General features: G+C 42.6%; 1 protein-coding gene and 1 long non-coding RNA gene across 13 annotated transcripts in view; one reads left to right on the top strand and one right to left on the bottom strand.

Moving 5' to 3' along the window:
* Window positions 1–18,694, bottom strand: part of LOC137482577 (uncharacterized) — a 189,944-nt gene that overhangs the window by 18,766 nt on the left and 152,484 nt on the right. The window contains exon 1 of one of the 11 annotated variants that reach the window (XR_011004149.1): window positions 4,191–4,328. The exons of 9 other annotated variants lie outside the window; for them this stretch is intronic. This is a non-coding gene — a long non-coding RNA (uncharacterized lncRNA). Of the gene's footprint in view, window positions 1–4,190; window positions 4,329–18,694 lie in introns of those variants that run through there. One more of the 11 variants, XR_011004145.1, reaches the window with a different exon arrangement.
* Window positions 3,018–8,601, top strand: SLITRK2 (SLIT and NTRK like family member 2). 2 transcript variants are annotated; one of them, XM_068204998.1, is made up of 2 exons: window positions 3,018–4,173; window positions 5,142–8,601. In XM_068204998.1, the coding sequence occupies exon 2, from the start codon at window positions 5,185–5,187 to the stop codon at window positions 7,753–7,755; it is 2,571 nt and encodes an 856-aa protein (XP_068061099.1). In that variant the 5' UTR covers window positions 3,018–4,173; window positions 5,142–5,184; the 3' UTR covers window positions 7,756–8,601. The 2 variants fall into 2 exon arrangements, with proteins under 2 accessions (XP_068061099.1, XP_068061098.1); XM_068204997.1 differs by lacking the exon at window positions 3,018–4,173 and adding an exon at window positions 4,502–4,663.

Here is an 18,694-nt window from a genome sequence, read left to right as displayed (position 1 = left end):
TTAAATTCCTTCATTTATACAATAGGTAGTCATGAAGTGTCAGTGAACATTATTCTGAAGTAGGCCAGCTCTCCATATGTTTGCATGGCTGGGAGAAATGGAGCTAAAAACACATCTGGAAACCAGAGAAATTGCTTACAGTTGATGGCACAGGCAATCACTGATTGCCAGCAAAAGGCAACTCAGTAGACACCACCCAGTCTGGAGTGCCCCTTTGCCCTCAAACTGGCTCATCCAGCAGCTCTCCTTCCACAGAGGCTTCATCCCAAAGGTGTCCCTCCTCTGCCTCTCTGTGGCTCCAGCTGGCTGTTGCTGGCCAGCCCAGGATGGACCATGGAGGGCACAGGCTGTCCTCCCTGCCTCTCCTTCCTCCCTGCCTTTCATGCTCACCCTCCTTCCATCCCCTGCTCATTCTTTGCCCAAAGAAAGTGGAAGACAGAGCCTCTTTCATCCTGTCCTTTACAGCACTTCCCAGTGCTGCTGGATGACATAAAACTGTGGATTACAATTAACAATTATTTTGCATACTGTTCACTGCTAAATTTGGAAATTGTTTGTTTCCTTACGAATTCCTTTTAAGTGAGGTTCAAAAATTCACTTTACAGTATAGGAAAGACTCCAAGAAAAACTTCCATAGTTATGGAAGTAGAATATCTCCATCTACAAAGTGACACACATATGCACAGAGAAAGCAAGAATACAAGGTACTTGGAGAGCAGCAATGATTATCTCAGAACCCTAAAAGCTTACATGGAGTAGGCATCTCATATGCAGTTCAGGATTACAGGATGAGGAACATATGAGATCAGCAAATAGCTACATTTACAAATTCCCATTGTTTTAATGATCAGCCATCATGTTGTGTTCTCAGAAAGCAATATTGGCTTCTACTTATACTATATGAATAAACACTTCTTTACTTACCAGCAACATCCAGGCTACCTTAATAGATTCTAATGATCAGCAAAACTGATATCCTGATCTCCATCCAATTCACAGAAGTTTTGCTTTGTTTCTTGCTGCCTTCATTTCTTTATTACATAAGACTTGGTGGATATATTTGTTCCTTCACTTATATACAGAGAAGCAAACCCAGAAAAACTGATAGGTAAAGATGTGTAAGTAGTGTTTAGCATCCACCTGAAGATATAACGTGAAGAAAGAAAATTATCTCCACACTTTTCCAGACTTTTTCTTCTCCTTGGTATTTACTCTCCCAGAAGGACAACAGCATGATGTGCACTAGGCAGGAAGGGTAATGATCTGTGCCAAATTTTATGTGCTTATGCTTCATGCTGTGGTCTGGCTTTTTTTTTTCCCTGCCAGCAGACAGATAAAGTGGTGGCTTCAGGACCGTGCAGGAGCCAAGAGCTGCACTGGTATATGGAAGAGCACAGGACTAACAGACTGTTTGAAGTGGGTTAAGGCTGGCACCAGGCAAGTATTCAGTTCATACTTGCTCTGCAGCTGTCTGGGAGTGTCCCCACGGGAAACAGGTACGGGATAATTAAGGGCTCTTAAGCCAGCAGACAAGGATATTACAAGGATAAACATTTCAAACTGAAGACAGTTAGATGGAGGGTTGTAGAGAAAGCCCAGTTTTTTACCTGTGGGGGATGAAACCTATCAGAACAATTTACCGAACATGATGGCAGATTTTCACCATAGGCAATTGCTAGAATATGCCTGGCTATGTTATTTGGTTTCATTTTTTTTTTCTTTTTCTTATGAAGTATGATCTAATTTGAACAGGAATTAATTCAAATTTAGCTGATGGCTTGGGTTATACAAGATTCAAAAGCCACAGTGGTTCTATTAAGTCTCATAATCTATGCATCTGTATTGAGTCTTCATGACTTTGCACAAAAAGGAGCATTGAGGGAACACAGCTAAATATTTGGGACCTCCACAATGCTTATAAATCAGGCATAACCTTGAGTTTCCCCAAGTCCTCATCGGCTGCTGTACCAACCTGCCTCCTGGCCTTTCATCCCTGGAGGCTCACAGATAGTCATAGACTGGAAATGTTCCTCCATTCAACACATAAAATAAAAAGGCCTTAAAACAGGTGGAGGAAAAAAGCTGTTCTTTTATACTCTGTTTTTAATTGAAGGGATTATAAAACACTTCAGGCATGCTGAGAAATCAGGACTTTGTTCCTAAATAAAAAGCTGGAACTACTATTTTTTTTTAATCCTTGTTCCTCCTCCTACAACCATGGTTATTATATGCATGCATTTGCAGTGTAATAGAATCAGTATCATCTCTGTGTCTTATTACTGTTGCAATCCCCTAACACGCTGTTCCTTCCATCCCACATGAATCTGGTAATTACTGCTGAGGCATGCCATGCGTACGCTCTCCCTTCCAAGGCAGCATCAGCAGTGCCACAAACACATTTCCCACAGATTAGTAAACACAAGCAAGTGGGACAGTGCATGTTGCCACATAAGCCAATTCCAGGACATGGTCCTTGCTCACCAGAAAGCTGTGCCTGACTGAAACTCATGGACATGAAACAAATGTACACTCTGAGACAAGGGAAAAATGCACTGGACTTACTTGTGCCTTCATTTTTGCTGTGTGTTGGAGCAAGCCCTGTGAGAGCTGGCAGTGCTGGCCTGGGTTGCTCAGATGAGATGTGATGAAGGGAGGGTACAGGAGCCTCTTTGTGCCCCTGTGTGGTGCCAGTGTGGCCCAGGTGTGTGTGAATATGCTCCCTTCTGAAAATAATAAATAAAACAACAAAAAAAATCAACCTGGGTCTCCTTTTACCTTCTCTTTTTAGGCTCTTGCCCCCAGACTAAGTTAGAAAGAGCTGAAAACAGGATTTCCTAAGGCCTTTAACTAGTCCAGTTTACTCCCCAAACACCATATCCTCATGTTTAGAGCAGAAAACAAGTAAAAAAAATCTTACAGAATAATAATCTGGCTGCTGATGTATTGTAAAACAGCAGATCTGCCACACAGATCTTTCCTGATCTTAGTGATTTTTGCTCCTGAATTCAGCTGGATAAAGAGAATCAGAATGGAGCAGCTCTGAGTGCCTTTCAGAATCCCAATCTTGTTGAAATTCACACAGCACCACACCAAAAGTGTGCTCCAGTGTGGGATGCTCCTGCTCTTGTCACAACCTCTCCAAATCTTAGGTAGGGAAGCTGCAACTGCTTCAATCCCAAATGCAAACTCCAGCACTATTCCTGTTCAGGAGCACTGCAAAGGCATCTGTGCTGGCTGCTGCAGGATGTTACCTTTTCCAGCCTCAAGAAGAGAGATAAAAATAGACAGTACATTTCTGCTGCTCCTAAAATGGGGGCTCTGATACATAATGGCTAAATACCACGAGGTGACAGTACCACTTTTGCCAATTTCAGAACTCTTTTGCAGCAAACCTTTACATTCTAGAGACTAAGTAAAGTGCATATAATACCCTATGAGAATCTGGCAGTAATGCACCCTACCCTGCTAGCACTTTAAAAATTCTCTGTAGAGTGCCTTTTTGTCCCCTACCCCCAGTGTGAACCCAAAGTTTTACCTTTAGATAGAGACCAAGAGCAGCCATCCTTTCCCATCACACAGATCTGTGCCCAGGGCATGGAGCTTAAGTCACAATAACCCAGATCCAATGTCTTGCTCTTTTTAAAGGCAGCCAAATGCTACACCACAACATTTCAACGGGGCAGTAGGACTAATCCAGGCAGTGGGAGTGATGGTGTTAGATGTGGTTAAATCTGGCTGCTCAGTACTCGGGGAGCGTTCCAGAGGGTGCAGGGATTCAGCTTGGGACTGCCGCTGCCTGACAGCCCGGTTTGGTGGAAGGTGTTGAACTTCCCTGAACGTGTAGAACACCAATGTGCTGGGCAGAGCTCGGCACGGCAGTTTGGGAAGGGGGCTGCTCCAGCCGGAGCGGGGGATCGATGCTGATGCCGGATCAGGATTTGCAGCACCGCTGCTCCCAGAGCCAGATTGTGCATGTGTGTGCTGTGTGATGTGTGCGTCTGTGCGGCGTGTGCGGAGGATGTGTGCGGGCTGTGCGTGTCTCTGTGCGGTGTGCGTGTGTGTGCGGTGCGTGCGCGCCTGCCGGCTGGCTTTTGCCGAAGGAGCTGCTTGACTTGCTCCCTATTTTGAGGGCGCGGATTCAGGGACTCGGGGCCAAAAATTCTCCGGACCCAGGTAAATCCGCTTGTTACCTTATTCCCCTTCCCGGCTCCGAGTGCCCGCGCTGTCCTGCAGGTGCTGTCAGAGCGCTCCCGCGAAGAGCAGCCGAGCCGGGAGCGGAGCCGGCTGCGAGAGCCACGAAGGGAAGGGGGGACGGGGACTGGGACAGGGGGGCTGGGAAAAACGTGTCCCCCCCGCCCCCGGCTGACGTCAGCGCGGCTCCGCGCGGGGCACCCGGCAAAAGCGCCGCGCCGCGCCGCGCCCCGCGCACAGCCCCGCGCTCCCGCAGCGCCGCCGCTCTCGGCCCCCGCCCGGCCCAACTTCCCGCACAGCCGCGGCCGGGACGGGCCCGGCCGGGACGGGACGGGACGGCGGCGCCCCGCTGGGCTCCTGCTGAGGCGTGAGCGGGCGATGCCGCTCGCCGCCGGGCGCCTGGCTCCCGGGGCGCGGCGGCTCTTGGCGGCGGCCACTGCCCCTACTGCCCCCTCGGGCGCCCCGAGAGCAGGTACGAGCGCGGGGGCGGCGCGGGGAGCGCGGGCTGGGGGCGCCGCCGCTGCAGCGGGGAGGGTTTGCTGTCAGTCCGTGGGTCCCCCGGTTTAAGATGCTGGCAGGCACCGGGAGCCGGGCAGCCGGGTGCGCCGTAGCCCCGGGACGGGCAGCGGGGACGGGATCGCGCTGCCGGCGACCGCCGGGACGGAGGCGGCGGCCGCGACGGACGGGGGATCGGGCAGAGAGCCCAGCGCTAGGGATCCCGGTTTCGGGGAGCTCCCCGACGGGGCTTCCCCCATAGCAGCTCCGCAGGCGCTTTCCGAGAGGAAAAGAAGGGAGGAGGAGGGAGGATTCCAGAGGAGTTTGGAAGCTGCTGCCTTGCAGCTCCCCTTCCCCCCCAGCCTTCCGACCTGCTTTCGCTCTCCCCGTGCAGCCTCTGTTCCCGGCCGTGTTCACTGGGGATTTCTTCTTTCTCTCCTTACCTGTCTCAAAAGGTTTGACTGTAGGTACCAAAGCGGAGATCGACGGCGCTTAAAGATGCTGAAGGGTGTTTGGTTGCTCAGTTTGTTAACAGTGGCTGGGATCTCGTGGACAGAGAGTCGCAAACCTGCCAAAGACATTTGCAGCAAGAGCCGCTGCCCTTGCGAGGAGAAGGAGAACGTGCTGAACATTAATTGTGAAAACAAGGGATTTACAACCGTCAGCCTCCTCCTGCCGCCCCCGTCCAAGATCTACCAGCTGTTTCTCAATGGGAACGCACTGACCCGCCTGTTCCCCAATGAGTTCGTCAACTATTCCAACGCCGTGACCCTGCACCTGGGCAACAACGACATGCAGGAGATCCGCACAGGGGCCTTCAGCGGCCTCCGCACCCTCAAGAGGCTGCACCTCAACAACAACAAGCTGGAAGTGCTGAAGGAAGACACTTTCCTGGGCTTGGAGAGTCTGGAGTACCTGCAGGCTGATTACAATTACATCAGTGCCATTGAAGCAGGGGCGTTCAGCAAACTGAACAAGCTCAAGGTGCTGATCCTCAATGACAACCTCCTGCTGTCCCTGCCCAGCAATGTCTTCCGCTTTGTGCTCCTCACTCACCTGGACCTGCGGGGGAACCGGCTGAAGATGATGCCTTTTGCTGGTGTGCTGGAGCACATTGGAGGCATCATGGAAATCCAGCTGGAGGAAAACCCTTGGAACTGCACCTGCGACTTGCTGCCACTCAAGGCCTGGCTAGACACCATCACCGTGTTTGTGGGTGAGATAGTCTGTGAAACCCCCTTCAGGCTTCATGGGAAAGATGTGACCCAGCTCACCAGGCAAGATCTCTGCCCTAGGAAAAGCTCCAGTGATTCAAACCAGAGGGAAAAACACCCTGTCCTCTCAGACCCACACATCTCAAGGCTATCGCCCACAGCCAATTCTGCCATCAATCCCACCAGGGCCCCAAAAGCCAGCCGGCCACCCAAAACTAGGAACCGCCCCACCCCCCGTGTCTCCGTGTCAAAAGACAGACAAATATTTGGACCTATAATGGTTTACCAGACAAAGTCTCCTGTGCCCATCACCTGCCCAGCTGGTTGCATCTGTACGTCCCAGAGCTCAGACAATGGCCTAAATGTTAACTGCCAAGAGAGAAAGATAAGTAACATCTCCGATCTCCACCCCAGGCCAACCAGTCCAAAGAAACTTTACCTTACCAGTAACTATCTGCAAGTCATTTATAGAACAGATCTCACAGAGTACAGCTCTCTGGATTTGCTACATCTAGGAAATAACAGAATTGCAGTGATACAAGAAGGTGCCTTTACAAACCTCACAAGTTTACGCAGACTTTACCTTAATGGCAATTACCTTGAGGTTCTGTACCGATCCATGTTTGAAGGGCTGCACAGCCTGCAGTATCTCTACCTAGAGTACAATGTCATTAAGGAGATCCTGCCACGCACATTTGATGCTCTGAGTAATCTTCATCTGTTGTTTCTCAATAACAACCTGCTCAGATCCTTGCCTGATAATGTCTTTGGAGGCACCTCCCTCACCAGGCTCAACCTTAGGAATAACCATTTCTCGCACCTGCCTGTGAGAGGAGTCTTGGACCAGCTCTCAGCTCTGATTCAGATTGACCTCCAAGAGAACCCTTGGGACTGCACGTGTGACATCCTGGGGCTGAGGAACTGGATAGAGAAAGTCACTGACCAGAACAACCAGCAGTCAAATCCCCCTGTAGTTATCAATGAAGTAATATGCGAGTCTCCCACCAAGCACTCTGGAGAGCATCTGAAATTCCTGAGCAAAGAAGCCATCTGCCCAGAGAACCCCAACTTGTCAGATTCTTCTGTCCTCTCCATGAACCAGAACACCGATACCCCCCATCTCGGTGTCTCACCCAGCTCCTACCCAGAATTACACACTGAAGTTCCACTGTCTGTCCTAATTTTAGGCTTGCTGGTTGTGTTTATTTTGTCTGTTTGTTTTGGGGCAGGCCTATTTGTCTTTGTCCTTAAGCGCCGGAAGGGGGTGCAGAGCATGCCCAGCAGTGCCAACAACGTAGATATAAGTTCATTTCAGCTCCAGTATGGGTCTTACAACACTGAGACCCACGATAAAACTGAAGGACATGTTTATAACTACATTCCCCCTCCTGTTGGACAGATGTGCCAAAACCCAATCTACATGCAAAAGGAAGGGGATCCAGTTGCCTATTACAGGAATCTCCATGAGTTTAGCTATAGCAGTCTTGACCACAAAAAAGAAGACCCCACCAGTCTTGCATTTACCATCAGTGCAGCTGAATTACTGGAAAAGCAGTCCTCACCAAGGGAACCAGAGCTCCTGTATCAAAATATTGCAGAAAGGGTCAAGGAACTCCCCACTGGAGGATTAGTTCATTATAACTTTTGTACCTTACCCAAAAGGCAGTTTGCCCCTTCATATGAATCCAGACGCCAAAACCAGGACAGGATAAATAAAACTGTTTTATATGGAACTCCCAGGAAATATTTTGCAGAACAGTCTAAACCTGAGCATCCTTTACTCCAAGGAAAGCTACAAACAGAACCAGACTACCTCGAAGTTCTGGAAAAACAAACTGCAATCAGTCAGCTGTGAGGGGGGTGGTGGGAGACAAATGAAATTTTTTTAATGAGCTCAGCATCACATTTCTTTGAGTCTGAACTCAGTACTGATATCATCTGTCGCATTCCCAACATTTCCACTTTTTTAAATCAGAGAAGGAGTGAGAGAGAAAAGGAACCCTTGCAGCATAGCAGGGATGTAGTGTTGCTTTTACAACATTCCCTTTAAATTATTTCTATATCTCTCTCCTTTTGACCCTTCTCTAGGAACTGTCATTGCAAATGTATCTTTCTGTAATAGATCTTGCATAATTCTTTTTTGATTTCGAAGGAAATGAGGAAGGGGGTCTTTGGGGTTTCTGTTTTTTTTTTTTTCCTTTTCATTTCAAAATGGCAACTTAATGTATTATGTAGAAGATCTCCAAAGATCTTTTTTCCTGGACTATGACTTTCTTTTGTAAATAATAATATACAGTACTGCTGTTTCAATTACCAACTATAGCCACTGGGCGTCACTTTTTTGTGTTAAAGTGCCTTTGCACTTTAAGTACATTATTACTTAATTGTTGCTCTTAGCTTTGATAAATTGAACCTATTTTAATGTGTTGTATTTTTGAAATTAAAAAAAAATTGTAAAATAGATCTATATGTCAGCTGCATTAAATCAGAAGGTTTGATTTATAGGAAAGCTACCCTTCTTTAAATGACTCTAGTTCTAGGACCTTACAGACTCAAATGTAAATTATTGGGGTGTTTTTTCCCTCTAGGTTTGTTTAGAGTGACTCACAGAAATCAACTGAGAGGATTTAGCAATGGACTAGAGGTTATCAAATGCCTCAGCCAGGAATAACAGCTCATTAATAAAAGATGTTTAACACAATGTCATAGTGAACTGAACAATTAATGTCCTTCTTAATACATTGCATTGCAGCTCTAACACAGTAATGTTCAATTGCTTAAGATTATTTTCATACTTAACAGAACATTACTCATAATGTTTTATGCATTGGATTAGGTATTTTTATACATTTTGGGACAGAATTTATATTTGTAACTTTTTGGACTGAATTTACCATGTCCTCTCTTGCCAGATACATATTTTTTTCATAAGCAGGGACACCAGCAGGGGTCATCCCACACCTCATTAAATTTATTAACATACAGGCAAATGAACCAATGCCAAAGGTAAAAATTGAACCCGGGACTCCAGAGTCCTCCAAATCAAGGTAGCTGAAATCAGTATGTGCATCCCACTAACTTTTGGTAGTCTGAATTATGTCTATGTCTGTACTTTTTGTCTCTAAAGCAGAATACTGCAATAATTCTAATCTATTATAAAAAACAACCATTAAGTTCACTGTCTTAAATTTTATAAAATGTTTTAAGTTGACTGAATTCCATTCTCAACACTTGTTTTCTTAAGCCCATCAGTGAACAAACGCAATGAGTCTTCTCCTTTCCCATTAACTCAGTCCTGTTTTGCTTCAAGCTTTATGTTATCACCTTCAATTTACTTTTTTTCATGGAGAATATTGAAACCATTTTTATTAACAAGTAAACAGTCAAACTTTATTAAGCCTTATTAGCTTCTAAATAATTTTTAGATGCAAACATTATTGTGCAATTTAAACAAACAGCCCTTATTTACAACAAAACCAGTTTTGTTTTGTCTGTTCTAAATCCTTATGCAACTGGGATGGTGATCTGCATATAAAGTAGGCCAGGCTTTTCAGTTCCTTATTAAAGCAATTGATGGGGTCTGAAAGAAGCACACTGTTTCCTTTTCATAAATAGGTTACTGCACATAATAATCCTTTATTATCATGCAGAGATTGAAGTGGCCTCTGCTGACTGATTTTTAGAGCTTTACTATAGTTAATAATACAGTATCTACAACTTGGAGAAATTTTCAGCAATAGCATTTAAGCTATAAATAACTACAATCAATGTTGTTCTAATCAGGACTTTGCCAAAAGGAAGTTGCTTTATATTTAAGAGCTAAAGAGGCTTTGCATGTGTATTGCCAGCTATCTGAGTCACTTAGTAAAATGCCTTCTAATGATTTATGTGACATCTGAGTACATTAATATGCTAACATGTCAATTCTTTATGTTTAGAATCCATAGCATCTATGGCTGTTCATTAGATCAGGTTTAAAATTGAAATGCTACAATGAACTACTGTAGAATCAGTCTTCAAAATGGTCTCACATCAAGGAGGAGGTGAAATGGTATCACTTTAGTTGAACCTGGAACATTTGACTGGAATTACATCCATCTTTGAGCAAGGTACTTGCTTGAAAGCTTCCAGTACTGATTGTCTTATTATGGCTCCTTCTCCTGGGTAATTAAAAGCATTTATTACTGAAACACTGAGAAAAGTATAAGTATTATTTTAAAGTAAAGTTATTAACTCTTTCCAGGTATGAACTTAGTATTTCCTGCAGAACAAGTACCATGTTACATCTGGCAGCAGCTAGGATATTATTATTTATTATTCTCCAGTGAGCTAGAACCAATTACAAAGGTTTCTTCCCTCAGAAAAAAAGCTAATTTTTCCAACAGAAGTGTTTTCAGTGTTCTAGTGTTTGCAAACAGCAGAGATAGGCAATTGATTCTTTTAGCAACATTATATTGTTTAGGTTTTCTGCTTCAGTCTCAGTACTTTGATGTTTGCTTTGGTGGCACAGCCATACTTTACAGAGGCTGCTGTTGCTTTACATTTCCTTAGGTTTCCTAGTGGAATTTATTTAATGACTAGATTTTATTTTGCATCACCAGTACCAGCTTAAAAATTATTATTGCTGTAGGTCTTTTCGGTTTGTTTTTATATCCTTCAGCTGACATCTTTTAAGTAATTCTTTTCATAGAGTGTCTAGGTGAAAGAGAAGATTTTTTTCAGTTACACTTAAAGAGATTTGTTTAACAGGGAAAGTGTGTCAGCAGCTGCTGTATAGAAGGTCTCCACATTTCTTCAGCTGTGCTGCCTTGGAAGCTGCTGCTTGTTAGGGGAGAGCTTCTTGCCTGAGTCGTGGCTTGATAATGAGTCTGAAAAAAAATTTCTTTCACAGTTTGAAAAGTTCAACTGTGAAAATTATGTAACCAGGTTAGCAAAGTTGTTTTTATTCCCTTAGGAAAATGGGGTGCAAATAGTTTTCTTTCTTCATAAGTTTTCTGTTGTGCAAGTGAATTTAATGACCTTTACAGAAGCAGTAACATTGCAGACTGAAGCACTGTTGAAACTATGTAGTTGTATGTAGTGAAAATGAGGAGCACTACACTTCAAAAGCATGAATACTTTTTTTTTTTTTTTTGAGACCATCTGGGTAAGTATTAGATAAAGTTTATCAACATACTTCTCTTTTTCTCCCCATTGACAGAAAAAAATGTCACTTTTTGGAAAAAGTGTCCTTTGTGTCCTCAAGCCTGCTGCAGAGCCACTCCACATGCCCAGTGGTGCTTCTCCTTTCTGTCTTCCATCAGATTTTACTTTTTTGGGTTCCAAGCATTTGCTCAGCTCCTACCTCACCTCTATTATCTGCTTCCAAAGCTCTCATCCTGCCCCAGTCTTTCCACTTGCGTCTGTCCCTATAGGCTCTCCATTCCTTCCCTAGCAAGCTCTGCAGGACCTGTTTCAGCTCTGAAGGGAGCTGGTGTCCCTGCTCCACCCTGAGCTCAGTCCTCACCTCCCACCATTGCTGAGTAGCCCTGTGTCAAATGAGACACCTGATCCCAGTGTTTTTCCTGGGAGCTGTGCTGGAGGAAAGTCTGCTTAGCTGTTCCCTCTTCCCTTCATTGAACAGAGAACAGAAGTCTAAAATCACAGAGCGTTTCAGCTTCTATGCCTGTGTGCCAGCCTGGGGCAGGTGGCATAACCTGTATCTATGCAAGCAGCTCTTCTGAGCAAGAGCAAATGGATGAGCTTGCTGAGACCACTGCTATCAGATCACTATTTGCTGTAATTTTGGTGAGTTCTCTTCAGCATGAGTTAATCTTGCCAAAATTAGCTACTAAAATTTTAAACTCAAACTGATTGTGTGTCTCTAAAGTAAATAGCAAAAAATACCAGGCCATTCAAAGGGGATTTATTCCTGCTCACAACACAAGGTGTGAATTGGGCTACAGATATGCTTGCTTTCTTCCAGGAAGTGTAGAGAGGATAGATAATGAGTGCTGATAACAGCTAATTCCCACACAGAAAATGGTCAGGCTGGGCTGACTGCAGCTAGCACACCCACATACAACATCCATGCTCTGCTGAGTATCTGCCAGTATCTACTCCAAGACATTTTTTTCCTGTCCATGAGAGAAGCATTCCCTGTGGAGTTTAAACCCTGCTTTGTTCAAATGCACTGACTTTTTATAACACTACTTTGTGCTATACAGTAGGGCTTAGTTTGGGTTTCTTTTTCTTCCCACCAGCACTTGAATTTGTAAAATAAAAGTCACACTTTTTAAAAGTTCGAAGCTGTAATTAGTAGTGTCAAAATAAGGATACCAATAAGTTAAGTTGCCTAAAAAAAAGTCTTATAGAATACTGAGCTTGTATAGGCGTACAATAATTTTGAACTGCTCATGAGTGAAATGAGATACTGGAAATGTTAATGAAACTGCTTAGGCTGTTACAGGCTAATCACTGATACAGTTTGTGATTTTTCATATTACTTTTTTTGCAGACAATAAATGTCATTTAACAGAGAAGAAGAAAAAAAACTATTTCCCAAAGACCTTCTCCAACTGTAGAACTTCAAAATAACATAACTTATGCAGATAATGTGACACTTGTGTATTTCCCATCACTTTTTCTAAGCATTCCATAGAAGTACAAAAGTTATTCTTTTCTAAGAGGATCATTAAGTCTGTTTGGATTATTGATCTCATAGCTTTTCTGGGCACAAGGCCAATCATTTTGACTAAGGTTTTTAATCCTAGCTAATGAGGGAGGTGGATTAAGGAGAAGGTTTTTGTTGTTGTTCTTTTGTTCTTGAAGGATTGGTTGGATTTTTTGAACCAGTAGATTGACATGTTTATGAATACAGATGAATAGATCGTTTTGAATGAAAGAAATGTTGGAGTGGCAGTCAGAGATGCAGTCATTCTCAAGACCAAATAGGCTCAAGAGTGTGAGTGAAGTTTGAAAAACAGGACGTCATAAAAGTGGCTTTCTTCCTGAGATCATAAACACGGAGGACACTCCTGTGAATACAGCAGCAGATTTTGTTACATGCTGTTAACCATTTGGAGGGATGAAATTAGAGGCCAGATGCACCTCCATTATCCTTGAGGATAGACTGAAGTGTTCAGGATTTGTTCTCCTCCCTGGCTGTTACCCTGTGTGCACACACCTATACTGCTCAGCTTATGCATTCAGTTTGAGAAAGCAAACAAGGTGAAGTTTGGAGGAGCAGAGCTATTTGCAGTATTTCTGAATGGTTCTTATTTCTGTCCTTTAAAATGAAATGAATTCACCACTGGTGCATTTAATGCCATAGACTTTTTACTTCTAAGGTCCTTGGTACAAACTAACTTCTCAGCAAACTGTTCAGATCAGTGAATGTAGCTACTTCCAAGATGAGCAGCAGAAAACATTGCAGCTGATCTTAAGAAGGAAGGAAGCAGTCAAGGTAATGTAAATACATATTTGCAGTATAACAAATTACATCAGCATTACAAGGTTATGCAATATAATGACATCGAGATTCTTGGTGGTGACAGAGCAAGTGTAGATTTCAGTCCTGAAAACACAGGTTCCTTGTGTCTTCTTGTCCAGCTTGTGCATTACTCTCCAGAGCCAGAACTGTTAATCACCAGTTATCTTCTGAGAAGGAGGCAGAACAGCCTTTTTAAAAATGCACTTTGCATTGGACAAAGCACAGCTAATGTATATAGACCTGTTGTAGTTATCTGCTCTTTAGATAAGACATATTTCCGTACAAAAACCTGGAAAAAATAACCTTGAGGTTGCTGATAATGTAACAGAGTCTATTTTAAAACATCTTGAGAAAGTCTCTCATCTGAGAGGTAAAGGAGTTGGAGTTAAGGCATTTTTTCCCCATGGTATAAAGTTTTGTCCTTTTCCCCAGGGGTTTGTTACAGATTTGATGCATGCCATCATCTTAGCCAGACAGCTGAAATGAACACAATTTTTTTTGAGAACTGTGAAAATACAATGACTATATAAATTTTCTTCTAATCCCAAAAGAACGTACAACATGATGTGGAAGCAAAGCTGTCAGAGAGGCTTTTAAAGATTCCAGGGTACAGTCAAATCTGAGGAATTTCTGTGGGATGCCCTGGGATTGGCACGAGTGACAGGAATCTCACTGAAGAAGAACAATCCCATTGAACTCACTGGCTGTGGGTGGCAGAGGGGAGAGAAAAATGCCTATGTCTTCTTACCATCACTTAAAAACTCCCACTTGGGAGTTTTCCAGACTCAATGCTCCTTCCCATAAATCTGAAGTCAGCATATTCCAAGATTATACTTCAAGATCAGATTTTCAGCAATGTTTGAGTGATGCAACATTTTGGCTATCACAACTCTTACTCCTGGGTGAGGTTTTGCTTGGAACCTTTGGTTTATTCTATCTCTTCTAAATTTTAATTCTTGATTATTCCTGACTGTGTTTTTGCTATGGAGGTCAAATGGAATCAGCTAAATATTTGGTTTTTCTTTATCTTATTTCACATGTAGCCAAGTTCCTCATGTATCAGGTTGCTGAGACTTGAACAAGTCAGAAGTTTCAGAAACTCAGTGATCCACTCAAGTGAGCAAAGCTTTACCCAAAGCCTTCCTGCTCCCATCACATCTGCTGTGTTCTGCTAAGCTGCTGATTTTATTCAGATGAATTCCAATTTGAAACACATACACGCTAATAAGTATCTGTGTAAAACCTTATAATATTCAGCTTATAATAGAAAAAAGAGAGGGAGTTACAGGTTGGGAAAAGCCTTTCAAATTTTTAGGGTTTTTAATGAAGGTTTCAGAGGGATTTGTTATGATTACTAGGGAATCAAAAGGAATTCTAACAACAGTGTTGTGTAGGGGTTTTTTTTTGGTGTTTTTTTGTGCAAGATAGTGGAGGTGGGGGAAAGAGGGAAAAAAAGGTAGATTATAGTTGTCTTAACTGTCAAGATGTTAAAAGGAGACTACCAGAAAACTAAGGAATTTAGAGTTTATGACTCAAAGATTTTACAAAAATGCCTAGTTTTCTGTGGAACATCTAAAGGGATGGTACACAGGCTGCTTTCCTGAAGACTGAGTGAACTGGACAGGCTCCCTTGGAGAGCTGAGAAATCCCAGCCTTAAAGTTTGAGCAGATTTACTGTTATTCAGCATGGCTCATGTGAAGAGATAATGGAAGTGGGGAAAATGCTTCATGCTGCAGTTCACACCTTAATTAGTGGTATAGTCTGTAGCCTGTATTTTCTGGAACCATATTTACCATCACATCCAACTCATAAGCTACTTAACAGAACTGAGTAGATAATTCTTATATTTATTGATGTGGCCTTCCTTTCCATAATGCAATGTTTACAAATTTGTTTGATGGTGGCTTACATTTGCCATGGCTTCTTTTTGCTCTCCAAGTAATGCATGAGGATAATTCCTAGCAGTAGAGTCCTAATGGATATGTCATAGTGAATGCCTAAAATTGAACTACCAAGGAGTTTGTTTATATTATCTTTTTGTTTTGTTTTGTAGATAGTGAAGCAGTGGGCCTAGTTAAAAGCTCATTTGCTGGGAACTGAAAAAAAGTGCTCTCCTTTTAGTTCTGCCCATGACCTTGCACAAGGCGTACCTGTGTCCCCATGCTTTAATTTCTGCATCATTAAATAAGGAGGATGATACTTTCTGCCTTAGTCTGGTGGGATTTACTGATGAGAAATGTTAAGTATAATTGTTTTTCAAAGCCTTTATAGCTTCATCCAAATGCAGCAACAGTGTACTGCTTCTTTTCCCTGGCATATGTTTTTCTGATCTAAGAATGTGGTGTCGACATGTCAGATTTTGTTTTGTTTCTGTCTTTGCAGTTAAAAACAGACCATGAAGATTACCTTGTACAGGGAAAAGATACTGTCTCCTTTTAAAAGGATATGACATGTATGGAATAAAATGGGAAGGCAAAAGCTACAGTTTGTTTTTAAACCTTTGAAAATGCATAGTTCCCCATCTCCTTAGTTTTCCCTCTCTGTCTGAGTTGAATCACCTTGTCTGTTTCTGCCCTATAGAATCCATTCAAAAATAGTTCTCAGCATACCAGTCATTTTTTTATTCACCTTTTTCTGCGTGAAGTCAGCTGGGCTATTGCTGACAGATTTTATGCTGGCAAGCAAGCCAAGAGAAGCTCTGAGTGGCAGACAGCTGCTGAAATAAGAGCCTGGAACTCTGGGGAGAGAAAGAAATTCATTCAGCTTTCCTTGTCAGCCTCTTCCCTTCCTCTCTAACGTCTTTCTACTCTGTAGTTGCCATAATAATTCTTTTGTCCACTGAATGCAGACTGTGGGCATATTTTTCCATATATAGCCCAACTACATACTGTAAAATCCAACCATGTGTAGGAAAGCCCACCACTTTCCACAATCTTCCATGGCATGCCTAGAAATCTGATGCTTCTGTGAAAGACAGCTGATTTCTAAGTGTAGGACTAAAGAATCCGTGGCACCACATGCATTCAACACAGCAGAGATGTAACTTCACCTCCACTAAAATTCCTTCACTGGCTAGGCCTTTTGTTCTGCTTTATGTTTGAATATTATGCCCATCTAAATTTTGAAAGTGCTAAGACTGATGCTCTCATTTTCTTGCTGATTCATAAAATGGGATGTGAACAATTATTCCTGGTTTCTAGACTGCAAGAGACATGGGGATTTTTGGCTGGATGGAGCAAGTGCTCTGATCCCATGCACAATTTCATACTTCTAGATTATTGGCAATTGTTTAGAGGCCATTTATATAGAACATAATATACATGGTACATCCAAATTATTTCTGGCTGTGCAAGGTAAACCATCTGTCCTGGACCAGCAGAAGTACTTATAAAGAGGTAGTTCAAAGTTACATTCTCAGAGAAATCTGAATCAAGGACAGTAAATATTAAGTGATCCTTTAACATGTTCATCTTCAGGACTTTAGGGGATATTTTTTCTCTCCTAAGAAAACAGAGTTTATTATTTGAGGAAGGATATCCAGACCCCCACCTGCTGTAAACAGTGTTTACTTCCATAAACATCACAGAACTGGTTTACAGTGGCTGAGGATGCAGCTGTTTTGTTTTGTAAACCCCTTCACTTGAGAAGTCAGCATTTATACCAATAATGGATCGATGCTGTCAGTGCACTATGTTGTTCACTTTGATTCCACTACTGTAGAACCAATACAATTTGCCACTGCCTTGGAATTTTTAGTCACATTTGAAAAGAAAGAGATCTTTTAAAGTTCACCACGTAGTTCATTTTGGGATGTAAATGAATAATTTCTGTACTAAAACTCTTTGGTTAAAACATTTATACACTTGGTGCTTCAGAAACCCTTTTAATTTTCAGGTCTTAAGAGTTAGTAATAAACACAGTGAGGCAGACAGGCATATTTTGTGTTCTCCTTTTGGGACTCCTCACTTATTCCTAAAGATCAAAGCTTTTAAGCAGCTCTTGCATCCCTTTTCTGCCACCCTCAGAGTCTGGATGCGAGTCTGTAGCCAATTGTAACTGCACGGTAACAGTAAATTCAGTCCTTTCAAAGAAAACCAGGAGCAGAGTCCTGAGACATGCAAAAAGTCACATCCAGAAAGTCACATTTTCCCAAGGATGGCCACAGCTGTTTCTTTTTCTTTGTGAGCAATACATTGACTTAATCTAAAATACATTACCTTATTATCATGCAAATATTTATGCCATGTTAGAAGCAGACTGGCTTTCTTCACCATAGATAAGCTTCCTGTGTTATTGCAGATAATGAAAATCCAATTTCTGAAAATGTTCTCTTATTGTTTCTTTTTTCCTCTGCTTTTTATTAGTGAAGAACTTGCAATTATTTGCTCTTATTCAGATGTTCCAGAGGAAGAATTGAAGTCATATTTCCCACACATTAAGATTCTGATAATTGAAATTCACTGCTTTCTCTTCTTTCTATTGCCTTTAAATAAATGAATGTACTAGGGAAAAAGACTCAGCTCAATCTGGAATGATACAAGTGCAAGTCAGGAATAACTGAAAACAGTTTTGATCACCCTTTGAAATCCTTGATTAAACAATTTTGCTAACACTCAAAGAACTTCACTGGAACCTTTTGATTTATTGCACAATAGATAGAAAGCTGCTTTTCTTCTTCTTCAGGCTCTTACCCTGCCAATGGATATTTGTTCTGTAAGTAGCACTGACATGAAAAGTCTGAAGTTGTCCACTTTTCCCACTTTGACCAAAGTTTCCTTGGTAAACACAGTACCATGAGGAGAGCGGCGTTAATCCTCTAAGTTTAGCTTTGTGAAAAAGCCACACTGAAAGCTGTGAAAGCTTTGAGGGAAATTAGCAAAACTTTATAAGCCTTGCCAGCATCTTTCCAGAACACTTCCCATTATATGTGATTCCAATTTAATAATACCTGTAACAGTTTCTTCCATATTAATAAAATATGAGCATGGAAATAACAATGGCATGACCCCTTCACCGAAGGAACTCCACTTAGCAACATGGATTGTGATGTTTATTGCAATGCCAGGTCTCTGATCTGTTGAATTTTGCTTACTAACCGAATCAATTGAACTGATAAATAGAATTTTGCTGCCTTTGGGCTGAGTAGTCAAGCTAAGTAACTGCTAGGCTGCTTCTGCAAAGGGGAAGGAAGGGAGAGAAGTGGAACTGTGGGGACACAGAAGGAACAGGGGACAGACACAGAAGCACAGTCTTGAAGAGGTGTTGAGGCCACACAAAAGGAGACCTCTGCCCTCCTGGCAGTGTTTCCTCACACTCACACAT

This window comes from Anomalospiza imberbis, chromosome 14 (assembly GCF_031753505.1).
Source record: "Anomalospiza imberbis isolate Cuckoo-Finch-1a 21T00152 chromosome 14, ASM3175350v1, whole genome shotgun sequence".
Taxonomy (NCBI): Eukaryota; Metazoa; Chordata; class Aves; order Passeriformes; family Viduidae; genus Anomalospiza; species Anomalospiza imberbis.
The sequence above is the reverse complement of the archived record's forward strand: the minus strand, read 5'-3'. Positions and strand labels throughout refer to the sequence as shown.

Excerpts from the sequence above, each read along its gene's own strand:
- SLITRK2 (XM_068204998.1), top strand. The coding sequence starts at position 5,185 with ATGCTGAAGGGTGTTTGGTTGCTCAGTTTGTTAACAGTGGCTGGGATC.